The 14,822-nt window shown below is 47.5% G+C and overlaps 5 protein-coding genes across 5 annotated transcripts; 2 read left to right on the forward strand and 3 right to left on the reverse strand.

Moving 5' to 3' along the window:
* Positions 1 to 87: 87 nt before the first annotated feature.
* Positions 88 to 830, reverse strand: BDCG_16437 (uncharacterized protein; the record flags this gene model as incomplete). Its single annotated transcript, XM_045425669.1, has 2 exons — positions 88 to 682; positions 724 to 830. The coding sequence occupies 2 exons, from the start codon at positions 828 to 830 to the stop codon at positions 88 to 90; spliced, it is 702 nt and encodes a 233-aa protein (XP_045279780.1).
* Positions 831 to 879: 49 nt separating this feature from the next.
* BDCG_16438 (uncharacterized protein) lies at positions 880 to 2,448 on the reverse strand (the record flags this gene model as incomplete). The annotated part of the gene is made up of 2 exons (XM_045425670.1): positions 880 to 1,826; positions 1,893 to 2,448. 2 exons carry the CDS (start codon positions 2,446 to 2,448, stop codon positions 880 to 882), a joined length of 1,503 nt encoding a protein of 500 aa, XP_045279781.1.
* A 1,288-nt stretch (positions 2,449 to 3,736) lies between these two features.
* On the reverse strand, positions 3,737 to 8,557 carry BDCG_01846 (F-box domain-containing protein). The gene is made up of 2 exons (XM_045417396.1): positions 7,675 to 8,557; positions 3,737 to 7,517 (listed from the first exon to the last, which is right to left on the reverse strand). Exons 1-2 carry the CDS (start codon positions 7,911 to 7,913, stop codon positions 4,403 to 4,405), a joined length of 3,354 nt encoding a protein of 1,117 aa, XP_045274220.1. The 5' UTR covers positions 7,914 to 8,557; the 3' UTR covers positions 3,737 to 4,402.
* Positions 8,558 to 8,975: 418 nt separating this feature from the next.
* On the forward strand, positions 8,976 to 10,476 carry BDCG_01847 (serine/threonine protein kinase; the record flags this gene model as incomplete). The annotated part of the gene is made up of 3 exons (XM_045417397.1): positions 8,976 to 9,758; positions 9,847 to 10,142; positions 10,189 to 10,476. Exons 1-3 carry the CDS (start codon positions 9,017 to 9,019, stop codon positions 10,474 to 10,476), a joined length of 1,326 nt encoding a protein of 441 aa, XP_045274221.1. The 5' UTR covers positions 8,976 to 9,016.
* Positions 10,477 to 11,035: 559 nt separating this feature from the next.
* Positions 11,036 to 14,696, forward strand: BDCG_01848 (C6 transcription factor). Its single transcript, XM_045417398.1, has 6 exons — positions 11,036 to 11,909; positions 11,975 to 12,409; positions 12,476 to 12,857; positions 12,926 to 13,064; positions 13,125 to 14,193; positions 14,358 to 14,696. The coding sequence occupies exons 1-5, from the start codon at positions 11,209 to 11,211 to the stop codon at positions 13,529 to 13,531; spliced, it is 2,064 nt and encodes a 687-aa protein (XP_045274222.1). The 5' UTR covers positions 11,036 to 11,208; the 3' UTR covers positions 13,532 to 14,193; positions 14,358 to 14,696.
* The last annotated feature ends 126 nt before the right edge of the window (positions 14,697 to 14,822 follow it).

Raw genomic sequence — 14,822 nt, forward strand, 5'->3', positions numbered from 1 at the left:
AACATCTGGTTAATACCTAGGCATCTATACCAGCAGGTTAACTAAACCAAGTAAATCGGGGTCAAAACACCGCTGCCAGTAGATTTATTATTCACCACCGCAACCACCACAACCACCGCCGCCATCACCGCAAGCCCCGCCGCCATCAGCATCCCACCCACATCCCCCTGCCGCAACCTCAGCGGTGCATGTGGACGCAACACAATTACCTGGAGCGCCAATTCCCATGCTCATGCATGCCGGACTACACGGATATAAGTGTGTATTGATACCCGGATCGACCGCGAAGGGAATGTAAAGTGCCATTGCCAATGGCAAACCCCATACGATGGCAGTCGCTGCATACGGGCTTTCCCCGGCTTTGTCTGTGCTTGATGGTATAATCGAGAGGCGCTTCGCCCCAGAGTCGCCACTACCACCTCGTGTCAGGACGGATTTCGTGCTCCGTCTCCGTATCCGTCGCATGGCCTTTTCATATTTCCACTGAAGCTTTAAAGCCGCTAGCTCGCGCCCGTCCGGGCGCTCGAGGGGATTATCTACAGGATGCACAGCGTTATGAGTGGATATATGAGGGCTTTTGAGCGGGTCTCGATTAATATCCTTACGCATGTGCAGTTGGTCGCCTCGCTTTTGAGCTTGGGAGGTCGAAGAGGATTTGAAGAAGCCGCCGTTGTGGGATTCTCTGATGGCTTCGCAGTACCAGCACGTACATTCACTATATACCTGGCCCCCTGTGATCCGCTGGTATTGCTTTGATGTCCATTGGAATGCCGTGGTGAGTTTGGTCTCGGAGACCTTATCGTCGTGGTTGATGAACCATCCACCGGCATGGCGGGTGGAATATGTGAAATACTTATACGGCGAGAGTTGGTGGGTGTGTTAGGCGAGGTCAACGTCAAGCGTAGGGACGGCCATTTCTGTGCGGTTCTCCGATATAATTCGGAAGAAATATATATATTTCGTGATGAGGCGGTTCATGGTTGACTCGAGTGCGGGCGAGTGTATCCAGTCAATGTTGTCCATCTTTTGTGTGAATGTTCCCTGGCGGATAACTGCTCCGACGAGGTCAAGTGCGAAAGGCGACGAGTTATCCCAGTATCGAGACATCATTTTTCGGATGGCGATGCGTTCTTCAGTATCGGGTTTGGACGCTGCACCATGAAGTGCTTTCTGGACCTTTTCTTCATCCGCGAGGGTCTCACCTAGGAAATCGCGTACCATAGACATTGATGCAGAGGGGTTCTGGGCGAGGTCAACTAGATTGCGTAGCGGCCCACGAATTACTAGCCTGATGAGATTGTTGGGGAAAGAAGGCCCGCGGTGATCCTCATCTCTGTCCTCTGGGACCCCAGTCGTGTCCAAAATGGTCCCGGGCATCGGAAAACATCCCGTAACAAGACGTTGTACGTCACGACGAAACTTCGCAACGCGAAGCTTTTCGTGCGTGATAGTAACCCCACAATTATTGCAAACGGCTTTGAAGTTTTCGTCTCCAAAACCGTCGCAGTATTCAAAGGGATGATCTATTGATCCGATCTGTGGGTTTTCTTGTTGCCATGGAACAATTACATGAGCTTCACACTGTGGGCAGTTTAAAGACTTACACGGGCTATCATGATTGCTGTCCCACTGAAGGCCCGTTTGCATGCTGAAATTTGCTGCTGCTTCGGATGGAGGGGTGTACTCAAATGTTCTATGGTCGATGCTGGAATTCACAATTGCCCATGGTAAACCCGTCCTCCAGAAGCTCATTTTGCCTAGGCGAATGCAGTCTTCTAGAAAATCTCGAGGATTCAGCATGTATGCATGCCATACCATCAAAACATCTGCGCATAAATAATAATTAGCTATTTGCAAACGGGCATAAATCATCCGAAGCCAGGGAATCTAACCTAAAGGAGGCATAATATCAACAGTCCAAGCAATCGTGTCTTGCCAGGCCGTTGAAGCCGCATGTCTACCAGGACGCTTCATATCGTAAGTGGTAAGAGCCCCATTACTAGAACCAAAGCCATCAGTCCTAATGCACTTTTCGTGCCAGAGGGAGAACCTGTCCACTGCTCTACCGACATATACTGCCCATCGTTTTTCTCTAATCAATTGAGCACCTTTGAGCCTGTATTCCTCGGTCTGGTATTTTCCATACTCTGCGTCGTAGAGATTAAACAGGCCGTCAGTTGTCGAAATAGTGTCACGAAGATCCGCTAGAGCGGCCAAAAGTTTTAAATGCGCAATACATTGATCCGTGGTAACCGGCCCAGCGATGGCAGGATTGACAGACCCTTGTAGGCCTAGTGGCTCAAAATGAAGCTCTCGAAGTGACGCTAATGGAGCCGTACTGCTCGCATTGGGATCATCTGGCAAATACGATGGCGGAGGGTCATTCGATGGAGGTAAGTTAAGAGTGGACGGGGGTTTCTCGTTGGTATTTGGTTGAGCTGCACTCATGGCGAGAAGAAGAACAGTAAAGCCCAGCCGTTATTTTGCACCTTGCGTTTGATGGTGGTGAGGGGTTAGGTCGTCTTTCGGGATTTAGCCCCTAAAACAACAGAAGGTTCCTGAACAAACGAACAGTTAATGACCCCAAGGCTGTAACTTATGATTTTGCGTCACATAGTCATGCATGTATAAAATACATGGGCGGATGGACGAGATATCTTGGGCGAAGGTGGCTCTGAATTTATCCACTCAACTCTTCAATGCAGTTCAGCCTGTGCTATACTAGAATCTTAATCATAAGCTTGTTAAGTGTTTGATAGTTGATACACATCTGTCATTTCTCACCTGCCTTTTTCATAAATAGAGTCAACAAGAGGGAATAAAAAGGTCATGGAGACGGATTCTGATAGACTCTAACGGTCATTGTGGTAGAAGGGGATTAACATGTATTCATTCTGAAAGCACATTGACTAAAGGAGTCAGTTGATCAAAACTGCTTCGCCTTGCTGTCGGAGGTGCGCCACAGCTGTAATAAGCGTTCGTCGACTGGCTTTCTCGATGGAGCCAAAATACGGAGTACGGAGTAGTCAAGATAATATTTAGATAGAATGGCGTTTTTGGGAAAAGGTGATGTTTTGATTTTCGTTTGGCGAGCTTTTGTTGAAGAAAGCTCCTGATTTTGATGAGATTTGACCGAGTTGGAAGCCATAACATCTCGTGGGATGACATTTACGTCGAAGAACTCGAACCTGCTTATAATCATATTCAGTGTACCGTTATGAGTATGTTTGTCTGTTTACCATGTCCTGGACCTGTTGCATGGCTTGATGCGGAGAGCCTAATAAGAGGAAAGAGAACGTGAACCTCACAGCCAGCCACAAACTCTACATAAAGGACAGCCAAGCCACACCATCGCGCGCTCGCGGTAGCTTGACTGCATGTCTCTCGGTCCATCAATCAATCCATAAATGGCCTCGTGTTTTGTGGGGGGCGGAGTCGAGGGGAAAAATATTTCGCAGTGTTCACGAAAAGCTTCAGCTCAGGGGGACTTAAATAGGGCATTGAGGGGCAACGGATGTCAGGGAAAAGTGCCTGTAGAGATGTAACTTGACCGGGGAATGAGAAACTATTTTCTCATCCTTCAACGAAGGCGCAAACTAGATTAATGCCGTGACCCCGAACTAGAAGAGTTGATATTTTAAGTTACCGGCACGATTTTTGATAGAAATCGAATACTCTGTTTAACGATAACAATTAAAAAAAAAAAAAAAAAAAAAAAAAAAAAAAAAAAAAAAAAGAGCAGTTGAAAGAGAGATGCTCGAGAGACGACATTGTATTCTACTCAGTAGAAATAACTACATCTCTCAATACAGCTTGTCGATCTCCATACACATTAAACGAGTTGGCACGCTGACATTGTCCCTAACGCTCATCGAGCGCCCAGAAAGATATCCAGAGATTCCCTTCTCTTCCAGATGTGTGGGGTATATACAAATGATTAAAAAGAGATAAAAACACTTAAATTGAAAAATAAAAAGACCTATGTATAAATGGAGAGAAAAAGTGGAAGGGACAAGGGGAGGGGAGCAGGAGGAGAAAGGCTTGTATGGTGGGTGTGTTTGTTTGTCGCGGGGCGGGTCAATTTCAGGCATGTAATGGAAAAGGTTACGAGGGGAGTAACGAAACCAAAGGCATCGCGAATGAACGTCGTAGAGCAAAGCACGAAAAGAGTGCTAAACAGTGTCACAAAATCCTGCCGGGTAGGGTATGTCAACGCCTTGATAATAGAGAGAAAAAAAAAAAAAAAAGAAGAAAAAAGACACAGCCACTCGCGGACGTATAGAAAGCAGAACAGAATCAGGAGATTGAATGCCCGGAGGAGAAACAGGGAACAAGAAAAATAAACCCGGAATCCGGTCAGTCGTTCTCGGAGCTCTCAATGCCCTCCAATACAGTGTGCTTCTCACAGAATTGAACACCTACCCTCCCTTCTCTTTCTCCTCTCCCCATCAGCATCGCTCCATTCGGTCATTCCACCTCTCAACTCTTCAGCCATCCGGCGCTGTCCTACCTCTGCATCAGAATGAGAACTTGAAATCATTCGCCCTGAGCGGGGGTCGAAAAAGGCGCCACCCGTTCCGAACCTGCGGCGGGGTATGTCTTGGGATCTTGGTCTAGATCGGTGAGTCTCTTGGTTTGAACGGACGGTGTAGAGGGTCTCCATACGGCGAGGTGGTTCATGAGACTGAAGGTGGGGGGAAGATAGAGCTTGGGGTTTTGTAATAACAGGTGAATTGTTGGGAGGAATGGTATGGCGGGGAATGGGGTGTGTGCTTATTGAATCCAATTGCGATGATCTCAAATGAGTTGACTGTCCACGTTGGGAAGAACTAGCATTGAAATTCCTTGCCGTTGGTTGGGACCCGTCTATAGTATCCTCAGTAGCGGACAATCGTCTGATTCCCGTGCGTCCGTGTTGGTGTGTATCAGAAGTGGCAGATGGAGATGCTGAATTGGCTTGTAAGTCAAATTGATTGGTAGGGCCGTTTCTACCAATCACTCGGACTGGCATATGGGTAGCTCCTAAAGAAGACCCAGAAACCATAGGTGAAATTGGGGACGAATTTTCCGCAGATGAGCCGTGGGGGAACCTAGGCCGGGGCAGCTCTGTCGAGGACGGTGAAATTTGTGTATTTACGACAAGCGGTTGAGACGGAAGGGAAAGGTTAGTTGGCGCAGAGCCACCTCTATGATTCAGCACGGGTGGCACTATCGGACGGCGTTCACTAGACTGAATCTCGGTTGGAGTCATCGTCCCGGGTACGCCATCGGTAGCTGCTCTTGCATGACTAGGAGGGTATGGAGAGGTATTATTCCTTCCGAGTGGATTACCTTGGCGCAGGGTATCCGGGGATTGTCCTGCCCTCGTCCTAGGAACAGGAATACGCTCCATGGTTGACCTCGTTCGTTCCATAGCGTTCTGTGAGATAGAGCCAAATCGGGATGTTTGTGTCCGTCGGAGGTCGCGGGAAGCATTTCCATTACGCATCCGTGGGGCGGGGTTGGTCGGCGAGGGTAGCAACGTTCTTTGAATATGATCCGGGAGAGGCTGATCTGCGTCGGGGGTATAAGGCGGTGGTGGAGGAACCCAGTTATCGGCATCACTTTCGTGTGGTACCACTGGTCGCCGGTTTACTAAGACTGAATTTGCGTAGCGAGCATTTTGGAAGCGATTCCTGTTGGCTGCAGCGGTAGCGGCTCCATTAAGAAGGCTTTGGGACCGTGGCTGGGTGTTTGAATACGGAACCTCGATAGCCTGGAGGTCAACAGATAGGGTGAGATCTGTGGGGGAACTAGGCTGCGATAAACTATTTCGATTCCCCCTGGTTGGGACCGGTGGAGTTTCAATATGCGAACTTCCAATACTCGCACGATGCCTAGCGAGCGTACCAGAGCGCTCAATGACAGCATTACGATCTCGCCCCAGTCCGCCACGTCTATTAACCCGCGTCCTCCTTCTCTCTAGCTCAACCTCGACAGCCATGCTTGAATCCCGTTCCGGTAATGGTATGGGCTCTGCCTCGCCCACTTCAATTGTCAACTCAACTGCCTTTCCATTAGTCGGTGAACGCGCAAAATCAAAAATGGCAATCCTGCCACCATCTACTGGCAGAAGATCATCGCCCATTTCTCCCAGGAAAGAGTTAACACCCCCAGGAGCTGCTGCCACGAGCCGCTGGAAACGTTTCTCTCTAGGGTTTCCTAGGTTGACGCCGTCTACCCATTTTATTGCCGTGATATCATTCATGGATGATAGGGACCGCCCATGGATCAAGTGACTGGGCGGTTTTACCACCTTGTTGAGCCTCTGTGAATTTGTACGAACTGGCCGTGAACCCCAATTTCTTTCTAGGACGACATTTTGTGCTGACGGTCGATCCGAAACATCTGGAATGCCGTATAGCCACATCCCGGAATCTTGGAAACCCAATACCAATAGCTCCCCATTACAGCCTGCCGTAGGGGCAAAGCATGGGCCGGGTTCTTTTATCTCACCGTCTCCACCAGGTCCTACGAAGTACGTAAACCCACCCCGCGCATCATCGATTTGGCCAAGGCGAAAAACTTGCAACTGGGTGTCATATCCAACAATCCAAGTAACGCCTTCATCAGCAACTGTCGACGGAATCAGCGTGACGTTATTGTAACCAATCGTGATGTCCGGAGATAATATCTGAGTTGTCCACATTCGGGACTGCAGCTCTGGCGAAGGCAGTTCTGAATCTAGGTCCATATAAAGAGGTGGTGAGATGGATACCATTCTGGCCTCGAGAGGATCATTTGACGAGCCAACTAGCATCAAACCATCCCGTGAGAACGATAACATATCGGTATGAAAACATCGCACAGCCCTGCGATCAGTTGCCAGTGCCCTCTCCCCCAAAGCATGCACCTCGATACCGCCATCATAAGCAATAGCTAAAACTGTCCCTTCGGGAGATAAGGAGATTGTCCGGGGAACATTGTCCAACGTAATGGCCTGGATTAGCTTTACATTCCCATTAATGAGGCGATAAACATTCGCTTGGTGAATAGAGGAAACCACCGCCAATAGGCTTGCGTCTTCGACTATTGCAGCCGTGACAGGCCGTCGCAGAGTCTTTAATTCGTAAGAAACAGATATTGGGTCTGTGGATAAGTCAATCACGAAAATTCTAGACGAACTTAACGCCAGTAATTGCCGCCCATTTGCCGAGAAAGTAAACTGAAAAGCTTCTCCTTGGGGAAACGCGGATGATGAACATGCTGAAGCCGAAATGAGATTGATCAGGGTTTTTTGGGGTCTGAGAAATGATTCGAACAAATTTCTCCTAGTTTCGCGGGCAAACCTCCTCTTCAACTGCCAGAGATCTTCTAATATCCAAGGGCGCTGCACGCTGTCATTGTTTCGCAAAACAGTGGATGTACAACAATCTAGATGATAGCGATACAGCTCAGGAAGATCAGACACTGTCCGCCATTTCCTATTTAACAGAGCGAGAGACGCGAAAGCGTTTGCGTCAACAGTATACAAAATCCTAAACAAGAAATGTGAGCCCCATTCAACAGATATCGGAATTATTTCTTCTTTTCATATTACCTTCCGTATTGGGAAGGAAATAATAAAAAATAATAAAAATAGATAGCCTGCATATTCGTGGCGCAGGAAGAGGAAGATCTTAAGACTTAACTTACCTCTCAATTATTTGATGTGGAAGAGAACCTAGTAAATCACAGCCCTGGGATTGAGGATTTTTTGAACCTCCATCGTTCGGCTGTCGCGTTTCGCTTGTTGAAGGCCTCCAGGAGGGAGGTCTGTCATCAGCAGGGGAGGGCGTCAATGGACTTGCAACCGCATCGAGGGTCATATCTGGTTCAACACTGGCGGGATTCTCGATACGATTCCAGGGTGAATTAGAATCACCGTCTTCCATGGCCGTGGCGAGAATTCCTTGCAACTACACATCATCAATGGTAGGGCTCAAAGTATCTGGTAGGGCCGCACATGTCATGGCGATGTTGGTAGTTGGGAATGTCATTTGTCTCGTCTTTGTTTCGTGTGCGTACATCCGAGCCCGCAACTAACAAGAAGGCCGAACTTGAGTTGGGCCCTGTCTTGGGGCTGTGTTGGAACTGGGAGATAAATTGCAAGCAGTTTCTGTAACCTTCACAATATCTGCAGGAAATAGGACCTATAACCATGCCCTTGCTGGCAGAAGTGCCGTGATGGGATTCGCCGCGATCGACCTCTCTAATCCTGAAGAACCGATGAAAAGTTGGCCATTGCAGATGCGACCGCCGGCAGGAAATTGAGACGAGCTTTGTGTTCTGGATCCTAAAATAGCAACTTATCACTGCTCCAATGCTAGTCACACACCCACGCCAATCGTATCCTCGTTGGTCCATATCCCTTCATCTGGCGCCCAGATTTGCGGTCGCCAGGCTAGCGCTCTGGTGGCCAATAGTTAAATGTCAGCAGCGGATGCGACCACGGTGGGCCAAGTAGTTAAATAACTAGTTAGCTCAGTAAGCAGCCAGGTTCTCCGTCTGCTTCCTGCAGGATTGCGTTGTTCTTTTAAATCATTTTAATTTGATTCTAGGGTTTTTTTGCCGGTCTATCAACTTCTCCCCTACTTTTAGTTCCAGATGGTCAGGTCCCGTTGTAAGGTAAGATTCCATACGCGGAGTACATAACATACATATACATAACATAGCTCGGAGTACACGCGATCTTCACACAATAACATCTGGAGCCTTGGTGTTAAACCAACCCGATTATTTCCAAACTGCCCTGAATGAGTGGCAAGGCTCGGATTGTTTATCCTGAGTTTGGTTCAACTCTTTCTCGAAAAACAACAGATGGGTGGATTCTAGTTACATAGTTCGGGGTAAGATCTTGTCTAAGTAGTCTAAAAATCCCCCCCCCCCCTATAGAGATAAATGATTGTGAATAATCTCTCATATATCAATTGAATACTTTCACGTCATTGCAAGGATCGAAGCCGGCACGACTCGAACAATAACAGAGGTTCTCACCATGGTTGTTTGCATCTCTCCCTGGTTGGTATCACGACCGTTCGTATTCTATGGTCGGATACCATATCATTTCCATGCTACTCGTCGCACTTCTATCTCAGATCGCTACTATGCGCCTGCGATGATGATGAGGAGCTCGTTTCTCGTTCGAAACTGCTCGACTGCATCCCAGAATCCTCACCGACTTCTCCTCCATGATATGAAACTGGAAGAAGAGCTCCCAGGTTACAATCCCATTCTATCCAGTCAGGCTGGGAGATGTATTCGAGTCCAGATATCAAGTCATTGCGAAGCTCGGGTTTGGAGTGGGTTCGAGTGTATGGCTCTGCCGAGACTTAGAGTGAGAAATGAAGCGATCACAACATCCAGGCAGCCCTTTGAGTTCAAGTACCTGATGCGTTTTAGGTCCGGTGACTACCTAACTCTGAAAGTCTGCACCTGCAGAAAGGTGGCTGGTGTAACTGCCCAGTCTACCAACGAAGCGGCTGTGACGAGACATATTCGAGCCAGCGATTATGAACATCCTGGTGACAGATACCTCCGCCTGATACTCAGAGAGTTCACCATCCACGGGCCTGGGGGTGAACACAGATGCCTACTGTATACACCTCAGGGAATGACTTTTAAGGAGTTCCGCAATTTACTGCCAAACCGGTTGCTGAATAAGGCACTCCTTCAGCAGACATATCAGTTAATCTTGATTGGGCTCGATCTTCTACACCAACTAGGTGTGGTACATACAGGTATGATTCTGTGTTTTATCTAGAACAGGCTTCTTCACTACGATGTGCGTATGCATATTCCTCCGCTGACATTCTTAATCTCTTTTAGATATATCGCCTAATAATATCCTCCTGGGTGCCCAGAGCTCCTCTATTTTTTCTAAAATCGAGCAGTCTGAGTTAGAACATCCTAGCGCCCGCAAAGTCTTCAGGGACCGGGTCATCTATCAATCCCAATATATGCTCATAACCGATGGCACACCAGTGCTTTGTGACTTTGGAGCTGCCTGGATTGGCGAAGGGAAACATCGAGGCGATGTCATGCCTGACTTCTATCGTGCACCAGAGGTGATTCTTGGGATGGAATGGGACTGCAAGATTGACATCTGGTCAATTGGAGTCATGGTGAGTCACCTGCAGAACTAAATCATTACCCGCAGAACGCCCGCAGAACATGCTCGAGATCTTTGCATACCAAAGCGCTAGGAGCGCGTATCTACTCACGATATGGCAGATATGGGATTTATTTGAAGGCGGTCGCCTTTTTTACGCCCTCAGAAACCGCATTCTGGATGATGAGCAACATCTTGCTGAAATGGTTGCTCTCATGGGACCTCCACCCCAGAGCTTCCTTCAAAGGAGTGAGAAATGCCGTAATTACTGGGATGTAGAAGGAGAGTATCTTGCCATATCACCTGCTCATCCCCCGGAAGAGATTATAAAGCTGAAATTATTCTAGGACGGTGGAATGCGACAACGCCCATTCCCGATCAGTCATTTGACACGAAAGAGTGGCGTCTAGAAGGTGACGATCACTGGCTGTTGTTGGATTTTCTTAGCAAAATATTCAGGTGGCTTCCCGAAGAACGCGCTTCAGCACAGGAGTTAATATCCAATCCATTTCTGATGCAGCATCATGAACGACCACAAATAGCTAACACATCATGAGTCTAGAACTGAGGCATTGTCTAAGACAACGTAAATATCCTCTTTTGGGAAAGTCCGTGTACTCTTCTTACAAGGATTTGAAGGGGTTGTGTGAAATCTACTGAGTTTTTCTTGTAATCTCTCAACTCTGAACCTTTCAGGCTGAACGGTAGTATAACTCATCTTCGTAATCATGCTTAATTGTTGGTTACCTATGAACCTTGGTCGCTAGTTATTTAGCCAAGAGCCCCTTTTTTACCCCAAGAAAATACGGAATGCGGAAGGGTCGGCTAGTATAACCACGTGATAAATTCCGCTCACCCTTAGCCGATGGATTGCCGGAGTGGAATGATTTACAAGACGGTGATATGCTGCAATTGTTCAACCCGCTACTATCAATGTCATGCTTTTTACGTATTTGTTCCATTTGAATGTACTTAGGTTCGCTGCATTGATGGAAGATGCTATTATTTGCCAATAATCCTTGAATATTCGTCGCCTCTTTTTGATGCCTCATTGATGCCCAGATGAAGGTGTGGATAACATGTCCGTAACCACCAGCCCTCCCCCGAAAGGGGCCTCAAAAGATTATCATTCGGCTCCTATCTCTACTGGCGCTCGTCCTTACAGGTCTCACAAAATTCGTGCCTGTGATTTATGCCGCAAAAGGAAATCTCGATGCACTGTGGATCTGCCAGGCGAGTCATGCCTTCTTTGCCGCGTTCAAGGGGCGGATTGTCACTACCGTGAAGGTCCGATAAAGCCTGTTGGAACTCGGTTTTATGACCCGAATGCTGGGGATAGTGGAACACCTCTCAGCGGTTCGCAGACTCCACAGAAACGACTTCGGACCCATCAATCCCCAGGCCTCTCAGGGGTTCCAACATTGGCTGATGAGACGCCTAGCCCAAATAGAAGGTCCGCTCCGCGAAGTGACAGCCAAGCTGATCACAGTTCTCCACGCGCCTTTGGAGAACCATTTGGAGAATCGGTCCATATTGTTGGGCCAGTTGCTGCTGAGGATGCTCAGGTTATTGAGAGGTTCATGCCATCAGAGAGCTCGAAAAAGCGATCGGATGCTAAGGCTCCATACAATGTATACTCCAACGATCCTAAGAAACCAATTCTTTACACTACGGTGTCAAGACGCAGACAAGGCCTACGGACAACTGGAATCCCCGGTGAGAGCCAGAAAGAAATTCTCGAGCAGATTCTTGGCCCATTTAAGCACGATCTGGTAAAAATGTATGCGAGAACTTCCCAATCTTGTGTGCCAATTCGGATTTCTCTAATTTCGTACGAACAATTAGCTTTCTGGACAGAATAAACTCTTCATTCCTCATATTCGATGAAACTTCCTTCCTGGAATCCAATAGAACGGACAATGGAAGCCTCCCACCAGCTCTGATGTGCCAAGTATATGCCCAGTCTCTCATCTACTGGGACCAGTCTCGTGTTTTGGCGCCACATCCCAAACCAGACATTCGATACGCGGTTAATCTTGCAGTAGCTGCATTACACGAGGAGTTTTCTGCTCCAGGGTTATCAACTTTAAGCGCTTCTTTGATAGACCTAACAGGCAGACCAATTTTCTCCATGACCGGTAATGCAATTAATAGCGGTCGCACAGTGGCTCTTTCTCATTCCCTTGGCCTCAATCGTGACCCGAGTTGTTGGAAATTGTCACGGGCTGAAAAACATCAGCGTATTCGCTTGTGGTGGGGTGTACTCATCCATGACCGGTGGTACGTTTATCTTGTTGTCTATTCTCACTAGCTTAACTACGTTTTATGGACTGAAAGAAAGTACAGGGCGAGCCACGGCCATGGTGTTCCTCCACAAATCAATAAAAACCAATACGATGTACCACTTCCTACGGTTCAAGTCCTAATCCCGCAAGGAAGCCCTAGTCAGCAGAGGATAAAATCAGCGGAGTGTTACATTGCGTTGTGTCAGCTCACCGAGACTCTAGGCGATCTACTCCCGCTGATATATGGATTGCAACCAAAATCACAAAACGAGACTTCTAAAACGCTTCGAAAATTGCGGACAAATTTAGATTCGTGGGAAGATTCACTTCCAGAATGGCTGAAGAGCTCCCCTGCAGATTCTCCAACTCCTGTTTCGGGATCAAGCAGCTTATATCTCGCGTGGTTAACTTTGAAAATGCTCATTTGCCGTGTTGAATTACAGGTAATATCGCCGTTAATGTCTCGTAATTTAAAAGACTTTTTTCATGAGTACCTAACGTTCACTTGTAGGAAATCAATAATTCGGATAACCCAACCAATCCTGAAGGGCGGCAGTATTTCCAGACCGAATGTAGGAGAGCAGCCGAAGATGTGGTGGAATTCATGATCTCGTTGAAAAGATCTAATTTTGACGAATTCTGGCTGCCTTGTAAGTCATTCTAAGGGGATCATGACTCGTAAGAAAAAGTATACTTATACTTTGATGCAGATAGCGCTTACCACCTCACGTCAACCGCGACACTTTTGGTCCGATGTGCCCTCGAAACGTCCGACTCAGACATCGCCCGATCTTGCCTTTCCAAGGTAGATGTACTTCGTGATGCACTATACCGAGCCCGAGTAGAGTATGACTGGGATCTTGCCGATATGTGTCTTGATCATTGCGAACGGATCTTGACCAAACAACCTGGAATCACTTCCGATGAGGCGCCAGGCGCGGATCAAACCAATCAACCACCCGATCTTGCTGCTCTCCCTCTTCCAGATAATCTAACGCAGAATGACATTGTCAATGACATGATGTCGATCTCTGGCACATTCGGTACAATGGATGGGTTCCCATTTGATATGACAGGGATCTGGGATGTATCCGGATGGCAAGATGACTTTGGCTAAATTTAGAGAAAACAGCAAGACAGACGTGGCCGCTTCTTTCTACAATGACAGCCCTGCCAGAGCATAGTTGTCACAAGACGATGAGACATATGAAAGTGATTTTGCGGATGCAGTATAGCGGCTGACCACAAAATTAATAATAATGACAGTCAAATATTGAGCGGAATGTACTCCTCGGCGAGTGGAAGTTTTAGTTTCCCGATCTTTTCTGGCGAGGTTTTCTCCAACCACTAAAGTACTTTCCCACATGAGGGGACCGGCAATGCAATAGCCAACTTCGAGGGGTATTCTATAAAATGCAACTCTACCTACCTCTCCTAAAATGTATGGAATTTACTTCTTCAATTGGTCTTTTGTCTCAGTCGAAATAACGACTCTACGACCTGCAAAGTTAAAATATACTCCATATCGTCCCTTTAATTAAGTCACCCCTACCCGCTTCAACGGAATCAACTCCCCGCAATAACTCCCAGCGTTAGCGATATTCCCAGCAACTTAGCTCCTAAGATAAAACCAGAGTCTGTGGAGAATGACGTGAATAAAACGTACAGATACTCAGCAATGCCGAACAAGGCCGAACCTGACAAGGGCCATCCATCCAGAAAGCAGGGGATGACTTCAGGTCCGATGTTTCGACAGTACCTACGGAAAACATAATACAGGTGAGGAAAGCCGCTTTACTCCCAGCAAAAGGACAACTCTACATCGTCCAATTTGGTTGGATAGTGACGTGCACTGTCTTATAGCAGCTTCAATCCATTTGATCCAAGGACAAATGATACAAGGAGGACATATTAAAAGTTCGGTATTTCGCTGATACCAGTAGGCAATTCTCGAAGCCTCAGTTGGGGCCAAGATATACGACGAAGCCGGTGACACCTCTGTCAAGTGCTTCAAAATAAGCTCACGAGCTTACAGGCAAAGAAGCCGCGCGGTGAGCGCTTTCAGGGACGATGTGAAACCAAATTTGCCTCCGCACGCACCTGGTGCAGCCTCCCATACAGTTTTGTTAGATCATCGCGCCCATGTTTACTGCTGGGAATTGGGAGCTCTCCCGGCATTATCGCAGGCTTTGGTGACCCTCGTGATTCCTAGTAATGGGATATATTTGACGCTGAAAGATGTGAAGAAGAGTATGCTCTTAGGAGAGAACCGTGAGTTTCCCATTATTATTATTATTATTATTATTATTATTATAAGTATCAAACGCTCGCTTACGCTCGCTATGCTGCTTGCGCAGCCCCCTCTACCACTTTCACTCTCTACCCCTACCCCCCCTTATCACCCCTTC

The sequence above is a fragment of the Blastomyces dermatitidis genome, assembly GCF_000003525.1.
Source record: "Blastomyces dermatitidis ER-3 genomic scaffold supercont1.2, whole genome shotgun sequence".
Taxonomy (NCBI): Eukaryota; Fungi; Ascomycota; class Eurotiomycetes; order Onygenales; family Ajellomycetaceae; genus Blastomyces; species Blastomyces dermatitidis.

Coding starts and splice junctions, on each gene's coding strand:
- BDCG_01848 (XM_045417398.1), top strand. CDS start 11,209: ATGTCCGTAACCACCAGCCCTCCCCCGAAAGGGGCCTCAAAAGATTAT. Junction 11,910..11,974: donor AAGCACGATCTGGTAAAAAT/GTATGCGAGAAC, acceptor ACGAACAATTAG/CTTTCTGGACAGAATAAACT. Junction 12,410..12,475: donor GTACTCATCCATGACCGGTG/GTACGTTTATCT, acceptor AAGAAAGTACAG/GGCGAGCCACGGCCATGGTG.
- BDCG_01846 (XM_045417396.1), bottom strand. CDS start 7,913: ATGGAAGACGGTGATTCTAATTCACCCTGGAATCGTATCGAGAATCCC. Junction 7,518..7,674: donor CCACATCAAATAATTGAGAG/GTAAGTTAAGTC, acceptor TTTCTTGTTTAG/GATTTTGTATACTGTTGACG.